This window comes from Sminthopsis crassicaudata, chromosome 6 (genome assembly GCF_048593235.1).
Source record: "Sminthopsis crassicaudata isolate SCR6 chromosome 6, ASM4859323v1, whole genome shotgun sequence".
Taxonomy (NCBI): domain Eukaryota; kingdom Metazoa; phylum Chordata; class Mammalia; order Dasyuromorphia; family Dasyuridae; genus Sminthopsis; species Sminthopsis crassicaudata.
The window spans coordinates 71,720,332-71,738,967 of NC_133622.1; the positions used below are offsets into that span (position 1 = coordinate 71,720,332).

At 38.6% G+C, this 18,636-nt stretch overlaps 1 protein-coding gene across 1 annotated transcript in view; it reads right to left on the minus strand.

Moving 5' to 3' along the window:
* FREM3 (FRAS1 related extracellular matrix 3) overlaps nucleotides 1-18,636 on the minus strand; it is a 91,724-nt gene that overhangs the window by 12,626 nt on the left and 60,462 nt on the right. Inside the window, exons 7-15 of the mRNA XM_074275748.1 lie at nucleotides 16,655-16,864; nucleotides 14,431-14,628; nucleotides 11,541-11,705; nucleotides 10,440-10,622; nucleotides 8,773-8,903; nucleotides 7,040-7,198; nucleotides 4,933-5,236; nucleotides 2,576-2,707; nucleotides 1,939-2,270 (exon numbers count right to left, since the gene is read on the minus strand). Of these exons, the coding sequence (XP_074131849.1) occupies nucleotides 1,939-2,270; nucleotides 2,576-2,707; nucleotides 4,933-5,236; nucleotides 7,040-7,198; nucleotides 8,773-8,903; nucleotides 10,440-10,622; nucleotides 11,541-11,705; nucleotides 14,431-14,628; nucleotides 16,655-16,864 (1,814 nt within the window). The remainder of the gene's footprint in view (nucleotides 1-1,938; nucleotides 2,271-2,575; nucleotides 2,708-4,932; nucleotides 5,237-7,039; nucleotides 7,199-8,772; nucleotides 8,904-10,439; nucleotides 10,623-11,540; nucleotides 11,706-14,430; nucleotides 14,629-16,654; nucleotides 16,865-18,636) is intronic.

Consider the following 18,636-nt stretch of genomic DNA (forward strand, 5'->3'; position numbering starts at 1 on the left):
TCCTTCCTTTCTCCCTCCCTCCCTCCCTTCCTTTCTTCCTTCCTTCCTTCCTTTCTTCCTTCCTTCCTTCCTTCCTTCCTTCCTTCCTTCCTTCCTTCCTTCCTTCCTTCCTTCCTTCCTTCCTTCCTTCCTTCCTTCCTTCCTTCCTTCCTTCCTTCCTTCCTTCCTTCCTTCCTTCCTTCCTTCGTTCCTTCTTCCCTCCCTTCTTCCTCCCTCCCTTCCTTCCTTTCTTTCTTAGAGTTAAAGAAACTGAGGATCTGAAACATAAGATGCCTTTTACCCAGGGTTACATAAGCAAATAAGTGTAAAATGAGACTTTAATCTAGATCTTCCTAAATCGAGTCTAAAACTCTACTCACTGTACCATGCTGCCTCTCTGAAATCCTTTTATTTCTAAGAATTTTGATTTTTCATGAGAGGCAATGGGTCATAATGAAAAGAACATTGAACTAGGAATTAAGAACGTGACCTGGGACTTCACCAACAAAGCCCAACCTCTTGGATGAACTAGTTCTTGCTGTCAAGTAGGGCTCATTTTTCATATATATATAAGCATGGTTAGCTTTCTGGAGGGCCTTGGGACCAGCCTTGGTTTCAGCAGAATAATCACCACAAGAATAGTCAGGAATAAAGTCCAAAGTCTTTTTTGTCTCCTTTAATCTCCCAGTCTGCGGCAGCAGTCTTAGCCAGTCGGCAGTCTCACATCTCAATGTAATGTCCTGCTTTTTAGTTGGGGTGACAAAACATACCATTGCTTTCTAGAGCCCCCACACTGGGGTGTCCAGACTGGCTCTCTGGAGGATCTCGGGACCAGCCCGAGTCCTTGGTCTTAGTGGGGAAGTGATGGGGGCAGGAGAGCCACCGTGAGGCCGGTCAAGTCTTCTCTGGCTCTGGCTGACTTTGTCCCCGGTTTATCTACTCTTATTACAATTAAATCCATTCATCATGTTGAGTATAAACCAATCATTATGTCACTAGGGAACCATTATTTGTTGTAAGATTAAATCAGTCATACTGAACTAGAGAACTGGAATGCTAAACTAGATAGTCATTGTCTTATCCATTCCACTGAGTTAACAGTTTCAAGTATGCTTCTCCAAAGTTCCGCCCTCTACATAGGTGGAGAAAAAAGTACCAATAAATACCAGGGAGATAAAGGCAAGGTAATTAAAGAAGAGGAAGGGACTTGGAGCTGGGAAAATGAGAAAAGATGAAGAGCTTTGAACAGAAACTGGCACTTGAGCTGGGTCCTGAAGAGCAAACCTTTCAAGGATGGGGGACGTCTGCTGCAAAGGGAAGATGACGTGAGATGGAGAGTCATGTGTGAGGAACAGAGAGAAGTCCAATTTGGCTGGGGACTGTAGGCTGTGTCTGATTCTCTTGATGTTTATATTTTTTGACATAATATCAGACTTCTAAATTAAAAAAAAAACACCTTTCTAATGGATTGACTAGCAAGGTTGGGTATTAGATTCTCCATGGTAACTCAGGGGCTCTGCAGCTGGACTTGGAATCATGAGGGTTTGTCTTGAAATCTATTTCTGTTACCTACATATTGTATTCACCTGAGACTCAGTTTCCCCATCTGAACAATGGGAATGGAAACAATACGGGATAGAGGTTTTAGAGTCAGGAAGACCTTCTTAGTCTTACCTCTGACACATACTGCCAAGTGACCCTGGGAATGAAGTCATATTGCCTCTCAGCTCCTCTATACAACTCTCTGAAACTATAAATTAGAGCTAAGTAGCCTAACTGTATTAGTGAAGAAAGTTTTCCTTCTTGGAGTTTCCTACAAATGCGCTATAATAATAATAAGTAGAGTGTTTACCCTGAGGGGTCATTGTGAGATAGCCTCTGGAGAGCTCTTTGGGCTTTAGGTGGAGATGAGATGCTCCCTCCCTGGGGTTCAGCAAATACCTTCACCCTGAAACATACCTGGCCATCAGAGCTGACAGAGCCACCGCAGGCTGTCAGGAGTCCTGACATGTCGTAGTAGCTGCTGAATTCCCAGAGGCAGGAATCAAGGTCAAGGTTGTGGTAAAAGCGGAGGGTCCGGGCAGACCTCAGAGAAGAGTTGTATTGGTAGGGCAATGTCTCACTGGTTCTATCTGGGCTCCTGGCAGGTTCTCTGATGAAACCGTGCTTGCTCTGGATCTCACTATAATCCAGGAGATTGGAACACTTGTGGTTGCCCACCCGACTTCCATCAGGGCTCAGCGTCAGCTCAAAGTTGGACAGGGGTTGGGTGGAGATGACCGGCAACATTCCTGAAACACAATACAACATGGCAGACTCCAAAAGGGAAAACCCGTGAGGAGGGGGAGTGGGGAAACAGGGTATCAGGAGGAAGATGTCTGGAGCAGGCAGGAATTAGGTAAACTGAGTTTTTGATTCTTAGTTTTGCCTAAAAAGTCATTTTTAGTCAACTCTTCTTGATCTCATTTGGGGTTTTCTTGGCAAAGAAATTGGAGGGCGTGGCCATTTCCTTCGCTAATAATTAACTAATCCTCCTAGGGAATGGAAATGGTTGCCTATCAAGTTGGGGCTCGGTTACCCCTGGGATGGACCTTACCATCCAGGTGAGACATAAGCACAGTGAGCTTGATGAGGTTGGGGTAATCAGGCTCATCTGGTCCAGTATAGCGGATCCTGGCTGAGAAAGGTTCAGCTCCTACCATTTCAGGCCTACGTGGCTGACAGAGACCTGGGGAAACAAACTCATGAGAATGTACAGGGGATTGGGAATTCTGGGAAGAGGCAGGCAGAAACGGATGCATGCAGATTTATTCAACCCACTGACTTCTATCCACATTCTACTCTTGAGGATTCCTGCTTTAGTCTGGGAATTATCTCGGCCTTCTACTTCTATTTCACTTTGATTCTTGGCCAAGCCACCATTCATTAGCACCTCTGCCAGCATTTCTCCTAAAGAAGAAATATTATCCCTGTAATTCCGTTTCCAGCTGTGATGAAAGGCTGCGAGAATGAAGAGTTGGGAGCTTTGTTTAAAATGGCTGTGCTAATTCTTCAATGCAGAATTAGTTCAATCAGTCTTTTAACAGGGAACATGGAAAAATCAATTTGAATGGGTTTGCCCTCTTTCACTTGAAGTTTGGTGCTTTGTCCGTTGTCGACATTCAAAGAAGGTTTGTGGGATAGAACTGGTATCTTTGGGCCACTTTGCCATTTTCTACTCTACCTTCTGAGGTGCTCATATTGACTATAAAGGAACATGTTAATAGGAAAAATTAGTGATGAGAGATCATAGACAAATACAATTACCCATGTCAAGGTCAGGTGAGAATATCAAGCAGCTCTAATAAGAGAAAATTCAATAGGAATAAATATAAAGTTAGGTTAAAAAAAAGTCAGATTCACAAGTATAAGATGAAGGCAGTATGACTAGATAGCAACTTGTCTGAAAAAGATCAGGAGGTTCTAGTGCACTTTTGAGCTCAATATAAGTCAATCGTGTGATTTGGTAGCTAAGAACATTAGTGCCTCCAAATTCAGCACAAAAAGTCATCCCTGTACCATGTTACTCAGTAACCTCTTGAAGTTCCTACCAGTCCTTTGACCTTTTAAAATCATCTATACACTCATATATGTATTCACATTCATACATGTAGATTCTTTTTTTTCAAGTTATTTTATTTTTTTCTCTTGCTTTCTTTTTTTTTTCTTTTTTCAATTTTATAATTATAATTTTTTGACAATATATATGCACGAGTAATTTTTTTTATAACATTATCCCTTGTATTCATTTTTCCAAATTTTCCCCTCCCTCCCCTAACCCTCCCCTAGATGACAGGCAATCCCATACATATTAAATGTGTTACAGTCATATATGTAGATTCAGTGATTGACTAGGTTGTTTTAAAAATAAAAATAAGTTCCCAATTATCTAAAGTGATTGGAGAATGAGGTTGTTCTGTTAATCAACAATTCTGGTTGAAAATGACCGTACATATTATATAAAGACTATTTTCAAAGAAAGGTGACAGGTACAAGGTAATCTTTGACAAATTTTAAGGGTACTTCAGGGTCTTGAAGATTTTATGGCCATCATTATGAAAATGAGTTATTACATCAGAAGACTTATTTGAACTAATGCAGAGTGAAACAGAGAAAACCAGAAGAATAAACATTACAACAACATATGTAAGCAAACTAACAAAAACTAAAAGGAAGTTGAGCTTTGAGTAACTGTAATGACCAATGATTGTCCTGGAGAAGAGACATTCATGGAGAATAAAAATGTAGAATGCCTGTGCATACTGTCAGATGTAGCCACTCTTATCCATTGGCTTGGCTAAACTTGAGATAGTTTGTATCTCTGTTTTACATATATTGGACCACTTTCCAACTGAGGGAGGGAGTGGGGGGAAGGAAGGAAAAAATTAGAACACAGGGTTTTGTAGGGATTAATGTTGAAAATTATCCATGTATATATTTTGAAAATAAAAAGCTTTAATTTAAAAAAATTAAAAATTTTTTAAAAGATTGTGTATATTTCCCCCCTTTTTTTTGTACGGGGGAAGGTTCAATGGTGGTGGAAGAGAGGTATCCAGAAATGATTATGATGCAAAAACAAAAACAAAAAATTAAAGTTATGGAGTGATACTGTAGATACACAAGATTGAAATTGGTTTAGATTTGTGTTCATCCATTATTACTTTGCTGAGTAAATCTCTGACATCTTTTTATTAGTCATTTGTTTCTTTTTTTCAGCATGGAGGAGGCAGCATGGAAAAATGGACAAAACAAAAATCTGAGCTATTGGACCTTTTTCTGGATGCTTATAGAATTTGACACATTAAAGTCACAGAGAATTCAAGGATTAGAACTCCTATCATTCCCTCATCTTAAGAGGGAGCCCTAGGATTTCCTGCTGTAACATGGATTACCCTTTAGGATCTTACCACTTACCATGTTCTTTGCTGATAGTGATGACTGAACTCAGCAGCTCCAGCCCCACATCACCAGTTGTACGAACAGCTCTGGCGGCACATTGTATCCTGGACCCAGCTTGGAAGTAGATGGAGTCAAGGGTGATAGACTTAGTGTTGGTGAAGAAAGTGTCAGCATCTATTTCTCGCATGGCACCGGTGACTCCATTACTACTGGCTGGGGCACCAACCAGCCACCGATACAGAGTCAGGGTGTCATTAATATTTTCCTCTGTGCAAATGGACTCGGTCTTGTCATAATCTGAATATTTAGAATTACACGCCTAGAATGGGAGAGAGAAAGGGTGGGGAGAGAGAAGCAGCATACCTTGAATTTATATATCATTGGGTATGATTTCTATACTCATTCAGTTATAAACTAGAATTTATTGGCAAGTTCTGGGCACTCAGAGACAAGAAAAACAGACACTCCTTGTTTTCTAGGAGGGGCAGCTAGGTGATAGAATGGATAGGTTGCCTCATCTTCCTGAGTTCAAATCCAGACTCAGGCATTTACTAGCTGTGTGATCCTGGGCAAGTCACATAACCCTATTTGCCTCAATTTCCCCATCTGTCAAATGAGCTGGAGAAGGAAATCGCAAATCACTTCAGTATCTCTGCCAAGAAAACTCCAAATGGTGTCATAGTCAAACATGAATGCAATGAGATTATGGGATTATTATGTTTTATTTTTGAAGGAAAGTGAATGAAAAAAAATCAAGTTAATACACAGTAATTGGAGGTGGGGTAGGCATTAGAAAAGGCCTCATGGGTAATTATATTTAAGATGAGAATATATGTGCATATAACATATGAACTATTTTATATTACAGACATTCAAAAATATCAAAAGTCACTTAGTTAATAGGGAACTCCAAAACTGGCACTGGAGTAATCATATAAATTAGCATGGGCCAATAAACCAAAGGCCTGAAATTCATTAGGACAGGTCTAATGGAAATCAGGCAATGAATGAGTGGGAGTTTTAATAAAACTAAAAATGCAACCGAGAACTTTTTCTTTATGCATTGCAATGGCATCCTAATTAGTCTCTTGCGGCAATCCCCTTCCCACTTCAATCCATCTCCTGCCCAGCTGCCAAAATTTCATTTTTTAAGTGCAGGCCGGACCCTGTCACTTCCCTATTCAATAAACTCCAGTGGCTCTGGAATGCCTCAAGGAAAAAACAAATACCCCTCTGTTTGGCTTTTAAAGTCCTTTACAACTTGGCTGCATCCTAAATTTCCAGCCTCATTAGACATGGCTCCCTCTCAGGCCCAGCCAAATGTCCTTTCTGTTTCTCACAGGGACATTGTATCCCTGTCTCCATCCCTTTGCATTACCCATTTCCCATGCTTAAAATGTGCTCCTTCAGATCCCCTTTCTTCCTTCAAAAGGCAGCTTAAGCAAGTCACGAAATTATTATTATTATTATTATTTTGCTGAGGCAATTGGGGTTAAGTAACTTGCCCAGGGCCACACAGCTAGAACGTGTTAAGTGATGAGGCCAAATTTGAACTCAGGTCCTCCTGACTTCACCACGTAGCTACCTCAAATCAAGCAACTATTAAGTACCTACTATGTGCCTACTATATACTGAGTGCTGGGGATATACAGGCAAAAACAACAACTTTCATAGACCTCAATATGAAGCTTTTCCCGATTCTCTCACCTGCCCTCTTTTCTTTATGTACAATAAATTCAAATTAAATATAAGAAGGTTAATGCAAAAGTAATACTTATGCATTCTTCCCAATAGAATGCAGAAATTCAGAAATGTATTTTTTTCATACTTTGTGTCTTAAGTATCCAACACAGTGCCTGGCACACAGCAGGCACTTAATAAATGCTTGGTGTTCTCAGGTACATCATGGCTCTGACACTGATCAATATGGGAAGCAAAAAAAAAAAAATAGTAATAATAAAAATATAACAATAATAACAATTAAGATAGCAGACATTTATAAAGAACTACAAAATTTGCAAAACACTGCCTATTAATGATAACATCTGCTATCTCAAGAGCCCCTTTGGGTGGACTAATGGATTTTTTAAGCACGAGCAGGGCTCGGGGTCACGGGTCCTACCGTCACACACACAACAGGGTAGCCAGTTGGGGGGCTGACTTTCTCTTGGGTTGCAGATGTGTCACCGTAGGCGAGGAGTGACATCACTTGGGGAATGGCCGGAAAGGTGACATCTGCAACACTGTCCATTTCTTCAATGTATATGATGGCTTTATTCATCTGAAATATAGAAAAAAGGAAGGATTGTTCAAGGAAAGACTTTTCAAGAAGAGAAGAGCTGGCAAAATAAGCAGAGGATTGATTTTCCTTAGTGTTTTATTCTAATTCTACATTGCTCATTTGCCTGCTTTATTTGCACACACTCCAATTTAGGTGGGCTACGTGCCCAGGATCTCCCCAAAGTCAGTATAAATACCATTTTACCATACCATAAATATCCACGGTAAACCATTTATTTCTTCTTGCCTATCAGGTTTGGGTACAAGAAAGCCCCCAAAAGCCAGACCATAATTTGAACTTTAATTTGTACGCCCTACATTCAGGGAAGAGCCAGAGGGCTGTAAAGTTTCTCCAAGGAATTATCTTTATTACTTCTCTCCCGAAAAGATCATGCCCAAAGCATACAGCAAATAGGCTTTCTTCCTTACCCTAGTGCTCTTCATGGACATTAATTCTACAAGCTCCCTCAGTCACCTGTCTGAATGATTAATAATACTCTTAGCGGAGAATTCTGGTTCTAATGTGGAGCTGTCCCATGGAACGGTAATTGGCACATAGTAAACACTGAAAAATGCTTGCTGATTAGCTGATTGATGGAAGATTGATGAAACTTGTTTTGCTTGTCCTCAGTGGGCAGAACTGAGAGTAAAAAGTCAAAGTGACAAAGAGGCTAATTTAGATTTGATAGAAGAAGAAACTTTCTAAAAGAGATAACCAAAAGTAGATCGGGCCATTTTAGGAGGAGGTTTGTTTTTAGAAATAACCAATGTAGGATTAGGTTTTCTTTCTCCTTCTTCTTTCTCTGTATCTTTGCCTTTGTTTCTTTCTCATTTTCTCCCTTCCTTCCCTTCTTCCCTTCCTGTCTCCTTTCCTTCCTCCCTTCCTCTTTCCCTCCTTCCTGAAGAGTCACTCTCTATACCCAATCAATGGAGAATCAGGGAAGGGACTTGCCTTGCAGGATAGTAAATAAAAAACTACCTTTTCTTGCAAGAATGGAGAATAAAATCTTTTTCTGGATTCATCAGCGAGCTGTGGAATTCTTGGTTAGACATTTTGTTCCTTACACCAAGAAAGCCTCCAACGGAGTCCCAAAGACTTGGATACTCCTGAATATCAACAACATCTGGTCTGAACAACAGTAGCTGGTCTGAACTAGTGTAGTAGCTCCTACGTGAAGATTTGTGATGATAGAAATTACAAAATTTGATAACTGGATGTCTGGGATGAGTGAGAGTGAGGAGTTTAGCATGATATCAAAGTCAGGGAGCTTATATATCATGCAGGGATCCCATCTTTTCAAAGAATTAAAATATAGCAATTTATATTTAACAGTAAAATTTTGCTAGAAACAATGTACTTATTCTTTGTTTCATATAATTGTTCTCCCACAATCCTAATGACATTGTAAAGGCAGTAATTAAGGCATGAGCTGCTGTTTTTCTTGTAGGATGCAGGGATGAATGGATTGATTGGTTTTAGGGAAGCCAACAGTTGAAAAATGCCTCAATGTTTTAATAATTAAAAGGTTCATGTGACTTGTCAAATTAGAGTTTTAGCTAGCAAATTTCAATAACCTGTATCTCCGCCACCATGTTTTCATCTGGTTTCAGATGAATTGTCAAAGTTTCTCTTATTTCCCTTATGCCATCATATAAGACTTCAATTTCTACAAAGTGTTCAGTTTCTCCTTCCTTGAACTCAATATCTGAAAGGGAGAGCAAAAGGAAAACAAAATTAATCTCTTTTCAAAGTTCCATTTCTTCCAAAAAGCATGGCTATTCAGAATATTCAGAATGTCTAAAACATTTGGGAAGCTAGTAGTGCTAGATTTGGGACTAAATTCAAATCCTTACACCCCAGACCTGACTCAGTATCAATCCCATTTCCATTGAAGATCTATTATTTCACTTTTTTTTCCCCCTTGTTGCCCAACTCCTTTTGGAAATTCTCCTTAGCAATGGTGGAGTGACTAAGAGGCAGTGATAGGATTCAGACATGGAAAAGGGGGCATATTATCCACCTGATGTATTAGAAAGTGTGGGCTTGAGCCTTGGTTCTGACTCTCACTGGTTATGAAACTGTGGTTAAATCACTTAAAAACTCTCAATTTAGCTGTCAAAAAGGGGTTAAAGGGGCAGCATGGTGTGAAAGAGAGAGACCTGATTTTTGAATGAGGAAAACCTGCATTCAAATCCAGCTTCACAAACTTTCTAGCTTGTATGTCCCTGCACAAGTCATTTAGCTGCTGTCTACCTCAGTTTCCTCATCTGTAAAATAGGGATAATAAGAGTACCTACCTAAGGGTTCTTCTGAGAATAAAATAAGATAATATTTGTAATCTGCTTTGCAGACCTTAAAACACTACATAAACATTGTAGTCGTTATTAGAATTATTATTACTAGCTGGGTAATCTTGGGTAATTCATTTAACCTTTTAGAACCTCAGATGCCTCTTTAATTACTATAATAAGTTTCTGAGCAGGTGCTAATTTGCATGGATAGAGGAAGGGAGTTTCCTCACCTGGGAGTTCCTTTAACACTGAGAGCACAGAGATAATTTAAAAAATAAACAAACTGAAAGATATTGTGTTAACTATTCCATGGTGGTGTTGTAAGCCTTAAAGTGGTCTATAATGTGAGTTATTATTGATTATTGCCACTTCTAGTGCCAAAACACACTCTATAAAATGGAATCTTGCCAAGATTTGATTTAATTAATTATCTCTTTTTTGAAAACTTGCTTGTTCTCTGTAGAGTCCATTTCCCCACTGGTAAAAGAAAGAGGTTGATCTAGATGACCTTTAAAATCCTTTATGTTTCTAAGTCTTTGAGCCAATGATTTTGTTATGGTCATCATTTTACTAGTGATAAATTAATATATTAAGTATCATATTATTATTATGTATTCATTATCATCATATATAATTTATTATCATAACAAATTATATAACATAATTATCATTATTAAAATTAAAAATAATTATCCTTATTTTATATGTTCATTATAATTCTATTATCACACACCATTTACCATTAATGACAAATTAATTAATATACTTATTTATTATATGTCATTATAATTATTATTATTATTATTATTCTTGAAGGAAGCCAGAGAACTGAAGGGGCAGAGGTGAGGGAGAGGCAAAGGCATGGGCAGGAGGGGCAGTCCTTCCTTGATTTTTAACGAAGTGAACCTAACTTGTGAGCTTATTTGGTGGCTCAAGAGTCGTTTTCTCACCTTTTGACATGGGGTTGTAGTCTTCCCCAGAGGTGGCTGAGCCATCCTTTGTGTGGGTGCGTACCACAGACACTTGAGAAGTGTCCCCCAGGCGCACCACAGGGATTCTGAGCACAGCAGTCTCTCTGGGGTGCTGAGGCTCCTGGATACTGTACTTGCTTTTGGAAAACTTGATCACCGGTTCTGGAAAGGCGATGGAAAGACAATTAATTGATCCAAAAATTAGGTACGAGAAATGCAAAGGGGGAGTAAAAAAAAATAGCTCATCTGTCTTTAAATTTCCATCATGGTTTTTAAGCCTAGGGATTTTGCAAAGTACTTGCAGATATTTATCATTTTGAAGCCTGCCAATATGTAACCCTTGAATTGACTTCTGGGTGGAATTAAAGGCCATCATTTTCTTGATTCAGCATATTTGGAAAACGCTGCCATGATGACTGCTCTCTTCCTGGTCATAAGGGACAGTCTATCTAAGTTATCAGTGTATTGCTAGATCATGCTATGTCTTATACAATAGTAGTGTATTGATTCTAGGAATTAACTGTCTAATACCCAGACTAGTCCATTTCAAGCAACCTCCCTGAATTCAGTGTGATTGTAAATGGATCACTCTATGGTGATTGTGACAAAATCACCTGATTGTCATTGGTAAATGTATTGGCAAATATATTTGGTTCCACTTGATTTGTCCAGCTTCAGATACTTTGGTATTCTCTTGTATATAATTTACTTTGGTAGGCATATAGTTGGGAGAAATTTCAGTGTGCAAGTCTGTAGAAATCCTGGCCCCCTTGAATGAACTGAAATGATTTTCCCACTAAAAATGGAAATGATGTCCACTTTATCTAATTTTATTTTTGCTACATTTGCTTTTATTTTAAAAATTTTATTGGTATTTTATTTTCCTAAATGTATGCAAAGATAGTTTTCAAAATTCACCTTTGAAAAACATTGTGAATGATGTCCATTTTAAATGATATTTTTGGACTTGCGATAGCCTCCAACCAAATACTTATAACTTGGCAGTAAGTACCCTAATGTCCAGGGTTGATAATGATTTAGTTCATGATCCACAACGGTAGCAAAAAGCTAAAAACTCACTGTCTTCCTCATCCTTGATCCTGATCAGCATCTCTTTTTGCTCTCCAACTGAAGCACCAAAGGCAGAGCTGCTTTTTGGGGTGCCAAGTAGAAGCCTAAACTCTTCATTTTCTTCATAAATGGAATCATCCTCTAAGATCACCACACAGGCCTTCTCTGTCTCCCCTGCACAAAGCCAGAACACAGCACAAAATGCATGGAAAATAATAGCATAGCTCACTGGGAACTATTCATGATAACATGTTAATAAATTTAGAGCACAAGAATAAACTTATGGAAAGTCACGGAAAGAAATCCTACCACTTTAGCTATCTAATCAGCTTGTGGATGCTTTTTAAAAACTGTTATTCAAGTAACTTCTCAGTTATGATAATAATAGAATGGAGAAATAATAATAATATTGATAGCTAGCTCTATTAAATTTTGGAGGAATTACTTCCCTATGTTGCTCTGGTTGATTCGTGTAATCATTGTTAAAGGGATGGGGGCTCAATCCATGATTCTGCCTTTCTAATACCATGACCACATTTTGTGCACCAAGAATAATCCTGAAAGTCTATTAACAAGAGGGATAGCACACACACATGCATACATTTTTTTTCGTCTCATAATTTCATAATTGGGAAAGATTGTTCTGGGGTCTTAAAACTTTTTAGCACTAGACCATTTCCTCCTCCCTTCTGAAAGCATCTTTTGCTGATGTAAAAAACAGTTTTTGCCATAATGATCCTTTATATCGATTGCTTTCAGGGTACCATATGGAATAGGGTTAATCTAATGTGGCTGGCTTTTCTTTGCAATCTGTATTTTATATTCCTCTCTGTGGTATGGGGCAGAGGAAGGAGTGGTAGACAGAGGTTCCTCAATCCCTTCCTGACTCTGCTATCTCTTAGCTGTGGGATTGGGTGTCCAATTGGTAATCTCTTGTTCAGTTTCTCCATTTGTAAAAAGAAGAGATTTGACCAGATGACCATTAAGAACTCTTCTATCTAAATCCGTGATCTTATGATTCTATTATAACAACAGCCAGCATATATATTGGACTTTCAGCCTTGCAAAGTACCTTACAATCATTATCTTAATTGATTCTCACAATGATCCTCGTGCTATTATTATCCCATTTTACAGATGGGCAAACTGAAGCAGTGAAAAATTTATATGTGTCACACAATTAAAAAGTATTTGAAGCAGTATTTGAGATCGTCTTCCATACTCTAGGGCCAGCTGCACCACCCAGCAGACTCTGTTATAAAAAATAGATTACTAGACTCTGACATAGGACTCAAATCTAGGTCTTCTTCCACCAGATAAAATGTTTTCTGCTTTTTCCTTTGGACCCTGATACTTGGTTTTCTCTTTTATACTGACCCCCCCAGTTGATCATAAGATATCAGAACTGGAAAGGACTTAAGGTTTATTCAGCTCCCCAATAAGATGAAGGTAAGATCCAGAGAAGAGAGATGGCAGGGTAGATTCAGAGCTGGAAGCATTTTTACTTCCATTTAATTCAACTCTTTCATTCTACTGATGAAGAAACTGAGCACCCCCTCCCCCCCCAAAAAAGGGAGTTAGATAGCAGGGTAGAGATTTAAGCCTGGGAAATCTGATTCCAAATCTGGGGCTGTTTCTGCTGCATTGTGTTTTTGTTTTTCTTTCCCTAGTCTGTCTCTCTCTCTCTCTCTTTTTTTTCTTTTTCTAATTCTGTCTATTCTCCCCCACTTCCTCTCCACCCAAGGGAGGGGTACCCATCTTCTCTCAATAGTTCCTCCATCCCTTTTTATTTTGTCTGCCTTTGGTCTCCCATCCTTCTCAATACCACTCAGCACTCTCGGAGGTCCCAACTCTCTCCTTTCAGAATGCCCCATATTCCTCTTTTCTCTTTTTAGCATCTCACCAGGTTTACACTGGTACCTCTCAGAATGTCTCTACCCTTCTCACTTTCCTACTTCCTCTCTCTTCCCCTCTCCTGATCTAAATGAGAAATTTTTTTTGAGCAATAGGCATTATATAACACTTTAATTACCCACATGTCCATGGGACAATTGGGTGGCTTTAGATTACTTCCTACTTTAAGATGGAAAAGTTATCCCAATATGGAAATAAAATGTTTAAAAAAAATGCTTGTCTCCCAACCCAGAATTGTACAGGACATTTCTTTGCCAGAGTTGAAAAGTCTTTTTAAACAGGCTTTTTTGTTTCATTCTCATTATTTTCTTCTAAGATAAGGAACAGTCAGTTTGCTGAGTTTTTATATCTGGGAAGGGTATGATACAACTTAAAAAGTTTGGAGACTTTTATAGGTAACTTCCAACAACATTTATATGTATTTATAGAAAAGATATTTTATATATATAAATATATATTTATATACAATAAAATATTAATATAAAAGATATTAAAACATACTTATATATTTACTATACAGATTATTTATCATGTAGATAATTTTATTTATTATGCAGGCAAAATATGTGCATTTGTGCACCTAGATGGTAGAGTGGATAGAGTGATGGACTTGGATTCAGGAACTCTCATCTTTGTGAGTTCAAATCTGTCTTCAGACACTTAGTAGCTATGTAATTCTGGGCAAGTTGCTTAGCAACCCATTAGCCTGAGTTTCCTCATCTATAAAATGAGCTAGAGAGAGAAATGGCAAACTGCTCTAGTATCTTGTCAAGAAAATCCCAAACGGGGTCAAGAATTGTTGGGCATAACTGAACATGGACATTTAAACACACATGGGTACACATATGTATATGCACATGGAAATACGTGTATATGTGTCTATATGTACATATATTTCTCTTCTCCCCTTCCCCATTACTTTGGAATTGAAAGAGCAAGCTACTCTGTGCTACCCCTGGGATCCAAGCAAACCCAAAGTTCTTACCTGGAAAGAAAGTGACAGTGGAGTCATCCGTGTTGGGTCTTTCCTTGTAGTCCGAAGCCACCTGGGCAGAGCCTTGGCGAGTGTAGCAGCGAACGGTGGAGCTGTGGCTGACGTCTCCGGAGCGGTGGATGATGACCCTGACCTGTCCATCTCTTTCATTTCCTGTGCAGGAGGGCTTCTTGAATTGGACCTTAGGTACTGGAAGAGAATACCCCAAACCCCTTCATCCAGAGGCTAACTGAGGGATGGTTGATCTCCATTATCAATCTTTTCAAGTTATTAAGAAAACCTCAATGTTTCATGAATTTTTTTTTTCTGCTGAGACAATTGGGATTAAAGGACTTGCCCAGGGTCACACAGCTAGGAAGTGTTATGTGTCTGAGACCAGATTTGAACTCAGGTCCTCCTGACTTTAGGGCTGTTGATTTAACCAATGCACCACTTAGCTGCCCTTCATGAATTTTTTTATGCCTTTAAAACATAAGAATGCCAGTAGAATGTTAGCACTTGGAAAGTAGGAATATATATATGTATGTATGTGTGTGTGTATATATATATATTTTTTTTTTTTTTTTCTTTATATTTCTAGTACCCAATACTATGTCTGGCACACAATAGAGATTTAACAAATGTTTGTTGAATTGAAATAATCTTGTGAAATTATGTTAATAATGAATTAAATTGTCTTTCTGTTGTTCTAGAGGATGGATTTGGGGACATGGGTTCAAATAGCTCTGCTATTTGACTTTCATGTAAATTTGGAGAATGACTCTCTGGGTCTCATCTGTTCTCCACCCGGCATTCCTCCTCTCCTCTCTCTGGCTCTGATAAGCTGTCCCCTTGTATCTGGAATGGACTCCTTCCACCTCCTAGAAATACTAGCTTCTTTTAGGGTCCAGTTTAAATGCTGCCTCACTTCCTTATAGCCCCTTCCTCTGCTCCAAATGGTCTTGGGTTTACTTTGTTTATATATTGCATTTATCTATTCGTCTACATATTGTTTCCCCCCAATAGAAGGTAAGCTCCTTGAGGGCAGGGACTACCTCATTTTCCTTTTTGTATTCAGTACCTAGGACAGTGCTTGGCACTCAATCTTTGCTTGTGGATTAATTTGTTGATCTGTAAAATGAAGCATTTGGCTAGATTTTGTAAAGTCTCTTCCAGATCTAAATCCATGACTCCATGAGCCATGACTTCCCAGGAGGAAATAAGACACATTTTTGAGAACTTTGTTTTATCTCATCTTTTATAGGAAACCTTTCCCAACCCCTTTTAATTCTAGTTTCTTCCTCTGTTATTTCCTTTTTTATCCTGTATATAGATTGTTTGTATATATATTTGTCTTTGTGTTGTATCCTCCTGAGATTGTGAACTCCTTGAGCTCAGGGACTATCTTTTGCCTCCTTTTATAAGGAGTGTTTAGTGTTTGCCTCCAGTGTTTAGCACATAGTAGTTGCTTAATAAACATTTATTGACTGGAGAAGCATTTTGTTGTTCTTCAGACTACAATAAATATGATCAATAATAACAAAATATCATAACGTAATTACCATTGTATCATTATATATTTATGCTTTCTGGTTTCTTAAATATTTCACATAACTTTGTAAGCTGTGACTTCTTTGAGGGTGGAAATGTCCCTCTAATATAGTCTTTCTGTATAAGTGAATATGTACAGGATCTGTGATAGTTACCCATCAGCATGGGTAACTTTGGGAAAGGGAATTTTCATCACCAAGGAAGATCCCAGACTGTATCTACTCTGTGATTTAAAGTGCTTAAGAAGTTATCTGAGTCCCATAAAGATGGATTGATTTGTTCAGGCTAATTGATGTCAGAGGACAAGTTTTCTGACCACCGATGTAACACTAAATACTTTCAAGGATCTACAGTTTCATCAGTGTGAGTACTCCCTTCAAAAATAAGAACACTGTGAGACAAAAGGGATTCAGAATAAAGTTAAAATACTTGATGTTACCCAAGATATCTCCATGTCATAATGAAGTATGGGGTACACTGTCTGTGGAACATACCTATAGACACATATGTACGTACTCATACCCACTCACATTAGTCCATTATAACATGTCTAAAACAAAAAAAAATGAAAGGGACCATCCATCCTTTAGCCAAATGTATCTTGTTCTAATCTCAGGTGATGCTTTTGTTACTTTTGAAAGAATTATTAAAAAAAAAAACAAACATGACGATATTTTCTGCTTACAGTCTGTGATGGAGTCATTGATGATAACTGTAGTTGTACTAGGCTTCCCCAGCGCTGAGCCCACAGGCATGCGAAGAACCAATTCAAATTTCTCTGGACCCTCCAAGACAGGTTGTCCCAGGTCATCCACAATGGTCACACGGAAAGTCTTCATGGTCTCTCCAGGAGCAAAGTAGAAGTTTTGGCTCACCCCAACATAATCCATGCCAGCTGTCAGTAAAGCAAGAATCACGAGTGAGGTTGCAGTATTCATTGAAATTAGGGCTCTTTCTGAGAAGGGGAATAGCCTCCCGATGCCTACCATTCTTTTCTACATCTAGATCCTTTGCAATAATATTTTTTGGGCCTGGTCTCCTGGGGAAGGTGACTCACCTGGCTGTCAAGGACTGTGAGGTTCTCAAGACTGCACCAACATACCCTCATCATCAATATGGTCAAATCCTCTCATGTTACAAGCATCCCTACAAAACTCTTATTGATGGCAGCAGAGGCTCTGCAGGCAACTGTCATTTGGAATTAAAAACTTTCCCCTGGGATATTTTGTACCCTTTGATAATCTATTCTTCATTTTTGATAGGCTTCTGACTTAATATTTCAACATTCAACTGATTTTGTCTCTGCCTCCGAAGTTTGGACTATCCCTCAGTCAAGTTGTCATTAACCATTTGATAATTTGACTCATCTGTTCTAAGTAGCTTTTCTACAAGTAATTAAAATAGATATTAGTCATTACATTAAAGGGAAAACCCCAGATAGATAGTAACAAACAAACAAACAAACCTAGTGATAGGGGCATTGAGCTACAGGAACATCAGAATGTTTCCAGACTCAAACCTGGAGGGGCCCTGCTATTCCCTAAGGCTACTGATATATGGGACAGAATGTTAGGTTTGGAGTCTCAAGTTTGGGTTCAAGTCTTGGCTTTATTACTTATTAGCTGTGTGATTGTGATTAAGTTACTTATAGCCTCAGCTTTCTCATCTATGACATGATGATGATAATGGAAATCTCAGCATTATTATGCTTAAAGAGTTGCTGTGAGTTTCAAATAATTAGTTGAGAACTCTCAAGTCCATGTAAGACAATCAATACTAACAGGTTTTCTTCCCTTCGATTCATTATTTGCCTTCCAGTTTTCAAGCAAGCTATGAATTGAAATTCTTCCTTAACAGGAGCAGAGTTGCTGATTGTTTATAGGATTCAGGAACGGAAGGTTTATTTGAATGACTGTGAATCCTGTTTAAATTCAATTGTGTTCTGAACTAGATTATGGGGTACTCCCTTAGTTCTAATTTTGTGTTTTCTCGGTATGTTAACTTCCACCACCAAAAAAGTTAGCTCTGCAATTTGGAACTATGCCCAAAAAGTTATCAAACTGTGCATACCCTTTGACCCAGCAGCGCTACTACTGGGATTATATCCCAAAGAAATACTAAAGAGCGGAAAGAAACATATATGTGCCAAAATGTTTGTGGCAGCTCTTTTTGTTGTAGCTAGAAACTGGAGGATGAATGGATGTCCATCAGTTGGAGAATGGTTGGGTAAATTGTGGTATATGAAAGTTATGGAATATTATTGCTCAGTAAGAAATGACCAGCAGGAAGAATACAGAGAGGCTTGGAGAGACTTAAATCAACTGATGCTGAGTGAAACGAGCAGAACCAGAAGATCACTGTATACTTCAACAACAATACTGTATGAGGATGTATTCTGATGGAAGTGGAAATCTTCAACATAAAGAAGATCCAACTCACTTCCAGTTGATCAATGATGGACAGAAATAACTATACCCAGAGAAGGAACACTGGGAAGCGAATGTAAATTGTTAGCACTAATATCTGTCTGCCCAGGTTGCATATACCTTCGGATTCTAATGTTTATTGTGCAACAAGAAAATGATATTCACACACATGTATTGTACTTAGACTATATTGTAACACATGTAAAATGTATGGTATTGCCTGTCGTCGGGGGGAGGGAAT